The sequence below is a fragment of the Geotrypetes seraphini genome, chromosome 11, assembly GCF_902459505.1.
Source record: "Geotrypetes seraphini chromosome 11, aGeoSer1.1, whole genome shotgun sequence".
Lineage (NCBI taxonomy): Eukaryota > Metazoa > Chordata > Amphibia > Gymnophiona > Dermophiidae > Geotrypetes > Geotrypetes seraphini.
The window spans coordinates 26883807-26896112 of record NC_047094.1 but is presented as its reverse complement, the minus strand read 5'-3'; the positions used below and the strand labels follow the sequence as shown (position 1 = coordinate 26896112).

General features: G+C 42.6%; 1 protein-coding gene across 4 annotated transcripts in view; it reads right to left on the bottom strand.

Annotated features, from left to right (window-relative positions):
- The window catches only part of DNAH3 (dynein axonemal heavy chain 3), a 294020-nt gene that overhangs the window by 241307 nt on the left and 40407 nt on the right, over positions 1-12306 (bottom strand). For 3 of the 4 annotated variants that reach the window (XM_033963933.1, XM_033963934.1, XM_033963935.1), the window contains 2 exons: positions 3746-3871; positions 676-871 (listed from right to left, as the gene is read on the bottom strand). The exons of the other annotated variant lie outside the window; for it this stretch is intronic. In XM_033963933.1, the coding sequence (XP_033819824.1) occupies positions 676-871; positions 3746-3871 (322 nt within the window). The remainder of the gene's footprint in view (positions 1-675; positions 872-3745; positions 3872-12306) is intronic. 4 annotated transcript variants of the gene reach the window in all.

Genomic DNA, 12306 nt, shown 5'->3' with positions numbered 1-12306 from the left:
CCCATTCCACATTTGCGCTGTCCCTTCCCTCGTACCTCTTAATCTTCACCAGCGTGGGTGGCTTCTGCAAGCATGCTCCTCATGCCAGCGTTGGAATCCCTCTGACATCACTTCCTGGCCCCGTGATCCAGAAGTGATTCAGAGGGGAACGAGGCTGATGCGAGCAACAGGCAGAAGTTGCTCACGCTAGCGAAGATAATATGGAGGTACAGGACGGGGGGAGGGATGGCGTGAGGGTGGCAAGGTGTGGCAGGGTGGGGTGGAGAGGTGCCAGTACCCCCACCGACTTGGCAACCAGGGCAATCCACACCCCCTTTATTACGCCACTGATAGCAACGATTAAGAGGTACTCTATAAGCGTCAGAAGCAACGCAGAGCATTCAGCGCGGCTCCCTGCGCTAATAACCGCTATTGCGGTTTAGTAAAAGGGGGAGTAAAACATTAAAAACATACGTAAAGCTGACATAACATATTAGATGGAGTATGGACAATAGATACTCACAGATATTGACAGACGAAGTAAGGAGGGATACAGATGATAAATATCCATATCTACTCTCACATCAGACAGGGTATGGGTAATAGACACCAGCAGATATTGCCAGACAAGAGTAAGGAAGCGTACAGGTGATAAATTATGAAGTCATCTTTATCATTCCACAGTATACTAAGTACCTTGTGCATATTAAAAATTAAAAAGAGATCCTGCAGAGAGTTTATAACCATTTCACGCAGCTGTAAAGACATAAGAGATGCTGCACTTGCAAATAACTCTTGAACTTGCTCAGTGGAACCATCTTCTTCTTGGGGTGCAAAATGAATCCATTTAGCCTTATGAGTGACAAAAAGGGAGGCACAAGCTGGAACCCATCTGTGATCACATAAAGCGGGAAAATATGGAAGTTTTAGACTACAGTTAATAAGAATTTAAACATCATGTTAGATTTATATCCATTTCCTGAAAGATTTGATGTGCTTATATTTTAAATACAGGGAATGCTGTAATAAAAGTTTTATATTATTTGTTCTTTTTTATGTCTCTTTATTGATATATTTAAATAAAGAATATAATTACCAATCCCCAAATTGCATTATGCATGCAAATGGGTGTGCACAGCCAACTTATGTGCACAGTTTAATTGTTTGATAACCCTAATCGTTGATGATAATTGGCAATTAATACCTCATAGCTGACACTAATTTGGTACTAATTAAAAGTTATGTATACAACTTGTTAGGCACATTCTATAAAGTAATGCGTGACAGTTCTAGTGATTCGGAAAAAGGGGTGTGGCCAGGGGAAGAGCATGAATATGCCCGATGTGCGCACAAGTTAGGCTCAGAGATTTAAGCCTAGCTTTCCTTGGCCTATATGGGTGCACCTAAAAGTTGTGACGCGCACTCTAGAGAATGACACAGGGAAAAAAATCTGTCCCCGTCACTGCCCCGTCACCTGACCACCGTCCCCTTCACCGCCCTGTCCCCGCTGTCCCCTTCACCGTAGCATCCACCGTTCCCTCACGCCATCTCACTGCCCTTCGGCACCCCCCATGCGGTCCGTGCATCTCCCTCCCTCTCCCTTACCTTTGGGCACGTTTTAAGATTTGAGTAGCTTGTTGAAAGCCGCCGGAGTGTTCATGCAGTCTATGTTTCTATGTTTCTATGTGTGCGTGTGTGGGCAGAAGCTTCTCCTCTGACGCAACCAGAAGCTTCTGCCCACATATGCACGTGACTGCACGTACGCTCCAGCGGCTTTCAACAAGTCTCAAACCTTAAAACGCACCGCAAAGGTAAGGGGAAGGGAGGGAGGTAGATTCGGGTAAGGAGGGAGGGGGCCGCGCGCAATCGGTGACCGCAAGCGTTCCCTCCCTTAACTGCAGGGACAAGGCCATTCACCGCTCCATGGGGCGGTGGATGGCCTTGTCCCCGTACCTGCGGTGAGCACCTTTCCCCCCTCCACCATTTTGGCGGGTTACCCACGGCGAGCCATGGGTAACATCCACCTTTTCATTCTCTAGCTTAGCGTGATTTTATAAGGTGTGTATAATTTTTATAGAATTGCTCTAAGCACTGCTCGGGTCGGTGCCAATTTTTTGGGCGCCATCTATAGAATATGGCCCTAACTGCACAAAACTTGAGTCAATTTCATTAATTTACCATGTCAGTTCAGTAAATCATTTAGAAATTCAGGGATAATTACCAACATGCATTAAGGAAATAACACACCACTCGTATTTGGTACTTAACATGGGTTAAATGGCATAATCATGTGTTATTTTATCATTACACACATTAGTTTAAGGTAAAATATGCCAGAGAATGAGATGCTAAGCATGCAAATGCATTCAAAACACCTCATTATTATAAAAACTAAATAATACCACTTTAGCTGGAATTAGTTTTCCTCCCTGGGAGCACTAGGCCATTGACATGCAACCTTATGTTCCCAGGGGTAAAGAAAGTGACACATGGATTCCTCATCTCTCCTCAAAGACATCATATGTTATTTCACCCTGGGCCCCTGATCCGTAGCATTCCTAGCCAATGTATAGTCCCCTGGAGCAACTTTAGACTGTATTTCTAATGGCATTAAAGTTACTTCTACTAGCTTGTCTTTCCTCAGCACAAACCCCTTACCCAGGTGTTTTAAACTTCTTTTTAAGTTCAATTATTTTTATTAGTATTTTAATGTATACATACATCCAAAGCATGAATGAAAGTATTTTTACATGGTGTTTTAAACTTCTAATCAGGATCTTTCCCAACAAAGCACACTGCCCTCATTTCTGCTTCCCAAAACACTAACAATGTCTTTATTCCTTAATAAAATCTGTAGCAGCAAGAGGCACGTCCTGTAGGCAGTCGGCTGGCATGGACGACTCTCCTCCTCGCCAGTGCAATCTCAGGAGGCACACTGGTGTGCCGTGGCACACAGTTTGTGATACACTGGCCTGAGTGGTTTACATTCAGGTACTAAAGCATTTTTCCCTATCTGTCCTGGTGGCTCACACTCTACTTAATGTACCTGGGGCAATGGGGGATTAAGTGACTTGCCCAGGGTCACAAGGAGCAGTGTGGGATTTGAACCCACAACCTCAGGGTGCTGAGGCTGTAGCTCTAACCACTGCATCATACTCAACCATTCCATCTCCAATCTGCTGACAACATCGGACGACTTCAAAACATTCCGAAAAGAAATCAAAACCCTGCTTTTCAAAAAATTCATCCAAATATCTTAACCCCTCTTCACTAACCTCCAGATAATTCACCTACCTCCAGATAATTCTCCCCCAAATTACCCACCTAAACACCTTCCAAGTAAACAGACCCCTAAAATAGATTGCAATCTTACCTACTCTAACTGTATTCCATTTGTTTATATCACACAGTTCGGCACTGTCAGTTTACTATCCAACCCATAAGTTCCCCTAGGATCCTATCCAACTATCTCCCCTCTGTTAAAAAAAAAAAAATTTGTTATCTTCACTGGAAAATGTCCAGTCAAATCTTTTGTAATCCGCCTTGAACTGCAAGGTATAGGCGGAATAGAAATCCGTAATGTAATGTAATGTAAGTGTACTATATTTCATATGAGCTCACTTCCTTTCAGAGCTTTCATATACTCCCTAGACTTCCCTCTAGACTCAAACTGCCGTGTAACTAGTGACATACTGCCCAGCATGTTCCATCTAAAATTTGTCAAATTAACAAGTAGCACATTAAGATTCTGTTTTCATGTACTAACTTTTTAAGTAGAATAGTCTGAGCTTCCAGGCAATGCTTTCGAATTAGATCTTCAAACTCTGTAGGAAGCAGTGGCAGATTTCCCGACAGCATATCTTTCGTTCTAATAAACCTTAAGTCTCTATACCTGGGAAAAAATAATCAAGTACTTAAGGGTTTTTAATCCCATAAAAATACTTAAGAGACAATATTAACTAACAAGAGATGGTTAGAACACAAAGATCGGTCAATAATTTGATCAAGAAAAGAACTCTTTTGATTTATCTTATTGTTATTACCATCAAATCATATATTACGCCTGTATTGCCTATGTCACCTATATTATATCCAATCCAATTCTATCAGCTTATATATTCTTTACTACCCAAAGTCTTATGTAAAGTTAAAAAATATACATTGAAAAGTGGAGTGGGTATATAAACATTCAAAAATTGTAAAAATAATTTCAAATCTTTTCAAAATATTATTCAATAAGAAACCTAACAAATATAGGTTTCTTATTATGAATGAAGGGCTTTGAGGGAGGGTGGGGAGAGGGTTACATTTGTATGTTTAGATTATAATGATAAGATATGCAAGTGCTCTGATTAATTGTGTTTATTATGATTGTTGTACACTTGATGAAAGTTTTAAAAATGAATAAAGAATTACAAAAAAAACCCCAAAATATTATTCAAATATTTTCTAAAATGTATGGATTGTAAAATATCACAATATTTAATTTCTGGTGGAATTCACTTTGTCATCTATATAAAATGGAACGTTCAATAGCTGTACAAAATGGAAATTATAAAAGGTTTAATAAAATATGGGAGCCATTGACATTGTTTTGTAATGAATAAACACCATTTTCTTAACATAAAATATTAATAGAGGGGAAGGGGGAGGGATTGGATAAATGAAGAAATAAGTAAAAGAAAATAAGAAAAAGGTTAATTTAATTAAGAAGAATAGTAATGAAAGAGAGGAGGGGGAGGGGTTTATATATATATATACAATTGTTATAATCTTGATAGATTTATCAAGTGTTGTTTTTGAACCTATGTATCACTTTTTATTGTACACTTGTTGAATGATTAAAAATGAATAAAGAATTAAAAAAAAATAATAATAATAATAATATTTTAGGAAGGTGGAAGGACCTCAGACTCCCCTTCCCAACTCACAACAGAGTAGCATCTGCTGGTCTACTCAATGGGTGTCATTTCAATCATCGGTCCACCACCCCTGAGCACATGCTGCTTTGTTGTGAGTTGGGAAGGGGAGTCTGAGGTCTTTCCACCTTCCCAAAATATTATTGTGATCGTTTACAATCTGCACATTTTGGAAAATATTCTGAAAAGATTTGAATAATATTTTGAAAAGATTTGAATTTTTTTTTTCAATTTTTGAACGTTTATATATCCGCTCTACTTTTCCATGTTTATCCTTTGATGACAGTTTGGTGGAGTAGTTTGTCTTTTTTTGTGGTCCAAGTTAAAAGATATAACATTCATTGTAGTACACAAGGGGAGGAGAAGCTTTCTGTGCTTTTATGAATGTTACATATACTTTGAGCCAAAGTGGACAGCTGTTTCTAGATTCAGATGAAGGAACACTTCCAAAATAGCTTGCTTAGGGAATCACTGGATTTATATTAACCACCAAGAACAAAAACATAAAGGAAATAAGATGATTTCTTTTCTATTGGACTAACTTAATGCATTTTATGATTAGCTTTTGAAGCTATCCTCTTCCTCACCAGATCAGAAACAAGCATTTGTAATGTGAAAACACTGACAGCATGGGTACAAGGCTGGCTTAGTGGCAGACTTCAGAGAGTGATGGTGGACGGTATTCCCTCAAAATCGTCAAAGGTGACCAGCGGAGTACCACAGGGTTCGGTCTTGGGCCTGCTGCTATTTAACTCAGGGGCTTAGGGGCAGAATCACATTATTTGCTGATGATGCTAAACTGTGCAACGTTGTGGGCAGAGCATCAGAACTTAATGACGCAACCAGGCCCAACACTATGGAGCAGGATCTGCTTTTGTTGGAACAATGGTCCAGTACTTGGCAACTAAACTTTCAATGCCAAAAAATGTAAAGTGATGCATCTTGGGAGCGGAAACCCATGCAGAACATACACCTTAAACGTTGTGAACTTAGCGAGAACCACTGCAGAAAGGGACTTGGGAGTTCTCATCCGGGAAGATATGAAAATTGCCAATCAGGTGGAGAAAGCTTCAGCAAAGGCAAGACAAATGCTGGGTTGCATCAAAAGAAGCTTTATCAGCCGAAAGCCTGAAGTCATTCTACCGTTGTACAGATCCATGGTGAAACCTCACCTGGAGTACTGTGTCCAGTTTTGGAGGCCACATTATCAAAAGGATGTGAAGAGAATGGAGTCGGTCCAGAGAATGGCCACTAGGATGGTCTCAGGACTTAAAGACATCCCATATGAGGAACGTCTGACCAAACTACGCTTATATTCTCTCGAGGAGCGTAGAGAAAGGGGGGACATGATAGAAACATTCAAATACATCACGGGTCGAATTGAGGTAGAGGAAGAAATATTTTTTCTTACAGGTCCCACGGTGACAAGAGAGCATCCGCTAAAACTCAAGGGGAAAAGATTCCATAGTGACACCAGGAAATACTTCTTCACCGAACGGGTGATTGATCGATGGAATAAACTTCCACGCCAGGTGGTCGAGGCCTGTAGTGTAGCTGACTTCAAAAGTCGATGGGAAAAACAGGTGGAAGTGCTGCAAGGTTATGCATGACAGAGGAGTACACCAGGGAGGGAGGGTTTTTGTGTGGTCAGACTTGTTGGGCCGCCAGCCCTCTTCTGCCGTCATACTCTATGGTTCTATGTTTCTATGTGAATTTACACTGCTTTTTCACCTCTCTGTCTCCTGTCCACTCAGCCCTCTCTTTGTTCCTCACCCCTAATCTAATTTAATCTAGTCTTCGATTTATATACCGGGTCATCTCCCAGCGGAGCTCAACTCGGTTTACAAGTAATTAAAGACCAGCAAAAAAACGAACAAGAGCATAAGAGAAAATAAGGGCTCCTTTCACAAAGGTGCGCTAGTGTTTTTAGCGCGTGCTAACCCTGCGCTATGCACCAAGAACTAACGCCAGCTCAATGCTGGCGTTAGCGTCTATCGCGCGCGGCAATGCAGCCCTTAGGGCTCCTTTTACTAAGCTACGCTAGCGGTTTTAGTGCACGTTTAGCATGCACTGCATTGCCGCATGCGCTAGACGCTAATGCCAGCATTGAGCTAGCGTTAGTTTTTGGCGCCTAGCGAGGGGTTAGCGAGTGCTAAAAACGCTAGCACACCTTAGTAAAAGGAGCCCTAAGTGTAGAGCAATCAATTTGTTGAATCTTGAGGTATTGTGTAAATAATAAAGTTTTTAAGACTTTACAAAATTGTTGTGACTGACCTATCAATCTGACCGAGTCAGGAAGCCCATTCCACATTTCTACCAGTTTATAAGCAAAAGTTTCCTGCTTCCTGTGAGACTGTCTCTGGAATGCTTTCATGTTTCTCTTACATATACTGAGATTTGTCAACATTTGCTTATTTCTGATCTGAAGAAGAAGGGGTTGCCTTTGAAAACTAATCATAAAATGCATTTAGTCCAGCGGTCTCAAACATGCGGCCTACGGGCCGCATGCAGCTCTCCAGGTGCTATTTTGCGGCCCGAGGTCTGGATGCAATCAAAACAGCATTTATCTTCCCCCTTATGTTCCCTTCCTTTTGGAGCAGCAGCGTGATTGGCCGGCTCAGTCGATCGTTCCGTTCAAAGCCGCAGGTTGGTGGCTCCTCGCGCTATCCACTCCTGCATCGGAAGCTTCTCTGATGTCACAACATCAGAGAGGCTTCAGACGCAGGCGCGGATATCGCGAGGAGCCACCACCCGCAGCTTTGAATGGAACGATCAACTGAGCCGGCCAGACCCGCTGCTGCTCCACAAGGAAGAGAACGGAAGGGGAGGGGAAAGAGAAATGCTTCTGCTGCATAGGAAAGGGGGACCCTAGGGAAATGCTGCTGCTGCTGCTGCTGTACAGGGAAAGGGAGAGGGAGAGGGAGGGAAAGGGGAAGAGAAATTCTTCTGCTGCACAGGAAAGGGGGAAGAGAAATGCTGCTTCTGTTGCTGCTGCACCCAATTGGGGAAAGAGAGGGAAGGAAGGAGAAGGAAAACAAGGGAGAGGAGAGGAACAAGAGAAGCCAAGTTCATGGGAGGGAGGGAAGGAAAGGAGATATCAGACCATGGAGGGGGAGGGAAGGAGACAGATGCCAGAACAGGGTAAAGGAAGGAAGGAGGGAGGGAGAGAAAGGAAGGAAAGAGATGCCAGACCATGGAAATAGGATGGAAGAAGAGAGAGATAGGAAGGGAAGGTAAGACATGGAAACATAGATTTTGAAAAAAAAACAGAAAAATTGAACATTAAGTTAATGCCAAAGATGGATGCAAGGCAGAAAGTGAAGACGGAGAGAAAAACAGTCAAAGGACAAGAAGGCCCTGGAAACATAGTTGAAAGCACAGAAAAATAAAGTCACCAGACAACAAAGGTAGGGAAAATGATTTTATTTTCAATATAGTGATTGAAATGTATCAGTTTTGAGAAAGAAAAGATATTAAACTTTAAATGTGAGGGCTGCAGAAAAAATAGAGTACTTAGAGTGCCGCAGAAAAAATAGTTAATGTCTTATTAAAGAAATGACAATTTTGCATAAGGTAAAACTCTTTATAGTTTATATATCTTTCCTTTTAACTGTTAAAGGAAAGTTTTATAAACTATAAAGAGTTTTACCTCATGCAAAATTGTCATCTAATATAATAAAATGGTAAGCCGCGCATGCGCACTTCCTATGAGTGCGTCCGTTTTCCGTGAGCTGTAGCGACCCATAGGAAGTGCGCATGCGCGGCTTACGGTCTGGCCTCACGCGAGGCAAGACAAGTGCGCATTCGCGCCCTTCCCTGCTCTCCACCTGCGGAGCGGCGGCTGCCGGCCGCTAGCACCCCCTGCCCTTTCCGTCGCCTCCCGGCTCCAGCGGCGTAGGCAGCACTATAAACACGCTGCTTCGCGCCCTTCTCTGCTGATTTCCTCTGCCGCGTCTCTGATGACATCATCGGAGATAGACGCGGCAGAGGAAATCACCAGTAGAAGGCCGCGAAACAGCGTGTTTAAAGTGCTGCCTACGCGGCTGGAGCCCCGAGGTTTGTCGGCGGTGGGAGGGTCAGGAGCAGGCCAGATCGACAACGGCAGTAAAAGAAGGGGGAGGGGCCGAACGGAGCATGGAAGAGAAGAGAAAGGGGGATTGGGGGAAAATGCTGCTACTGCTTCTACACAGGAAAGGGGGGGATAGGAGGGAAATGCTGTTGCTGCTGCATAGGGAAATGGGATGGAAATGGGATGGAAATGCTGCTGCACAGGGAAATGGGGAAAAATGACAGACAGACAACGGGAGGGAGACAGAAAGAAAGAAAGACACAGGGGCAGGGAGAGGGACAGAAAGACAGACAGAGAAAGGGGGCCAGCGAGAGAGTCAGCGGGAGAGGGAAAGGGGGCTGCTTTGGGGGGAGGGGTGTACTTGGGGCAAACAGCTTTGCTCTGGGGGGAAGACAGAAGGAGCCATGGAGAGACAGGGAGAGGGATAGGGGGCTGCTTTGGGGGGAGGGGTGTGCTGGGGGGAGACAGAAGGGGCCATGGAGAGACAGAGAGAGGGCTAGGGGGCTGCTTTGGGGGGAGGGGTGTGCTGGGGGGAGACAGAAGGGGCCATGGAGAGATAGGGAAAGGGGGCTGCTGTGGGGGGAGGTGTGCTGGGGACAGACAGCTTTGCTCTGGGGGGGGAAGACAGAAGAGGGCCATGGAGAGACATTTAGGGGGAGGTGGGTGCTGGAGGCAGACAGCTTTGCTCGGGGGGGAGGGGGAGACAGAAGGATACAGACAGCGGCCAAGGAGAGAGAGATAAAGAAACACAGACAGACAGACACATCTATTCTAGCACCCGTTAATGTAACGGGCTTAAAGACTAGTTTCTTTAATAAGGCATTAACTATTTTTTCTGCGGCCCTCCAAGTACCTACAAATCCAAAATGTGGCCCCACAAAGGGTTTGAGTTTGAGACCACTGATTTAGTCCAATAAAAAAGGTACCACCTTATTTCCTCTATGTTTTTGTTTTATTTCTATATATTACCTTGAAAATGGACTAAACACCTACCATACCATTTCATCACCAAGAACAAAAATTCCAAATATACAGTATATGTCAGATTATCTCATCACAGGATCTACCTCAATAGCATTTCTGAAAATAGTCTGCACATGAAAAATAAATAGAATAATTCGCACCAAACGGCATTGTGGAATTATCCAAAAGTTGCTAATAAATGGAAATGCAGTGGCTGATATTTGGCAACTGAAAATATTTGAATAATAGAAGGAATGGAATCTTTATTGGAACTTTAAAATGTGTTTTTGCCTACCTAAAAAAAAAAAAAAATAAATAATAAAATATCAATATTATTAATAAGATGTTTTTTGAAGAAAAGTAACAGAATTTTCCCACTTGGCAAAATGACCTGAAACACAGCCCCATTTTAGACAGAATATAAAAATCGGAATTAATATGTTCAACTCAAGAGGACGTGCACAATTCTGGTATAATAGAAAATTAGGTCTGGATTCTGTATAGGGTGCCCAGTCTCAGAAGCTGCCTTATGAGAATCGCACATGGGCGACCTATACAGAATCGCCCTAAGCCAGCTAACCACCACGACTCTCTAACTGGCACCGGTTAGAGAATCGTGTTGCCACTGAGCTGCTTGTAGCAAGGGAATCTCCTTGCCACAATCAATTTAGTGGCCTTGACAACCAGTCCCCCTCCCCCCCAGCAAAGACTACCAACAGGAGGGATGCCCAATCCATCCTGCCTGAAACCCCCCCATCCCCGCAAAGATCGCCGACAGGAGGGATGCCCAATCCCTCCTTCCGGACACCCCCCACCCCCTCAAATATTGTTGACAGGAGGGATACGCAATCCCTCCTATCAGAACCCCCCCCCCAAAGATCATCGGCAGGAGGGATGCCCAATCCCTCCTGCCAGAACCACTCCCACCCAAAAAAGTAGCCCACCTGGACCCCACAGCCCATCCTGACCCCCCCCAAGCTCCCCCCTCCCCACCCATAAGCTGAAATGAGAGAGCTGATAGAAATGAGATACATAATGTGAGAAAAAATGTTTATAAAACTAACATATATATATAAAACCTAGAAAAATTTAGCACAGGAGTTTTTTTGCCTACGACTGTATACGGAGCAGAGTGAATGATCACATTGCGAACCCTAATCAGGTGATTAGCTCCAGATTCTGAGGCTTTTTTTCCCCTTATCAGTTCAAAATAGGAGTTGAAATTATGAAATTATACTAATAGAAGCTCCTAATAATCAATGTCAGCCTTGGGATACACAACTAAATAGTGGGGGATTCTTAATTAGGATATTAATAGGATATTTTGGACCACTGGGTCAGATATTTATTGGTGTTTGTGTACAGGCCCAGACCTCACCCTGCTTGCTCTGTTACAGTGATACTTTCCTTACTTATCCAGAAACACAATGAGATCATGATGTGACTTATCAAGGAAAAAGAGTTAACATAAACCATTGTTCAATATTCCCCACACAGGCGAGACAATACTTTATATTCACTTGGAATGGTGAAGCGCATCATACCAGGGATGCTTGACAGATTCTATGCTACAAGCAAAGTATGTGTTTAGAGAGAACATCATAGTAGCACTAACCGAGCAGATAAAAGTCGTACTATCGTTATCTACAGTGAAAAGATATAGGCTATCAAAATAAGTACATTCTTTCCAGGTGTTAAATTGTATATCAAGTCAGGAGGTAGTACCATTATATCCAGCGTGGTTTATAAATGTTTCATTTGTTGAGAAGTGTAAATTCTGTAAAAATTCTTTTTACTCAAGAGTTTAGGAAAGTACGTTTTCCACCTTAGATTATATAATTACTGTAGTTTACAGCTGCAACACTTTAATCTATGAAACATGAAAACATATTGCCACCAGCAGCTGTTATTTTTATTATTTTCAAATTTAGACAGGAAAAATGATGGTGGGGTAATCTGAGTTTTTGAAGATGATGATTGTTCCAAAAATCACATGTTTTAAGCATATTGCCTAGTCTAGTCTTAGAGCTCCTTTTACTAAGCTGAGTTAGCACTTTTAGCGCACGCAAGCTAAATCCGCACTACGCGGCTAGAGCTAACGCCAGCTCAATGCTAATGTTAAGGTCTAGCGCATGTGGCAATTTAGCGTGCGCTATTCCGCGCATTAAAGCCCTAACGTGGCTTAGTAAAAGGAGCTCTTAGTTTCAAGTTTCATAAAATTTGATTGAAATAAAATAGGGGATCTAATATCATGAATAAATAAAATTACATGTATAAAATAGACCAAAAATAATTAACCAAAAACAAAAGGAGAGAGGAAGGAACTACAATACATAATAGGATAGAAGACATGTAAGAGAATAACATCGGGGGTGA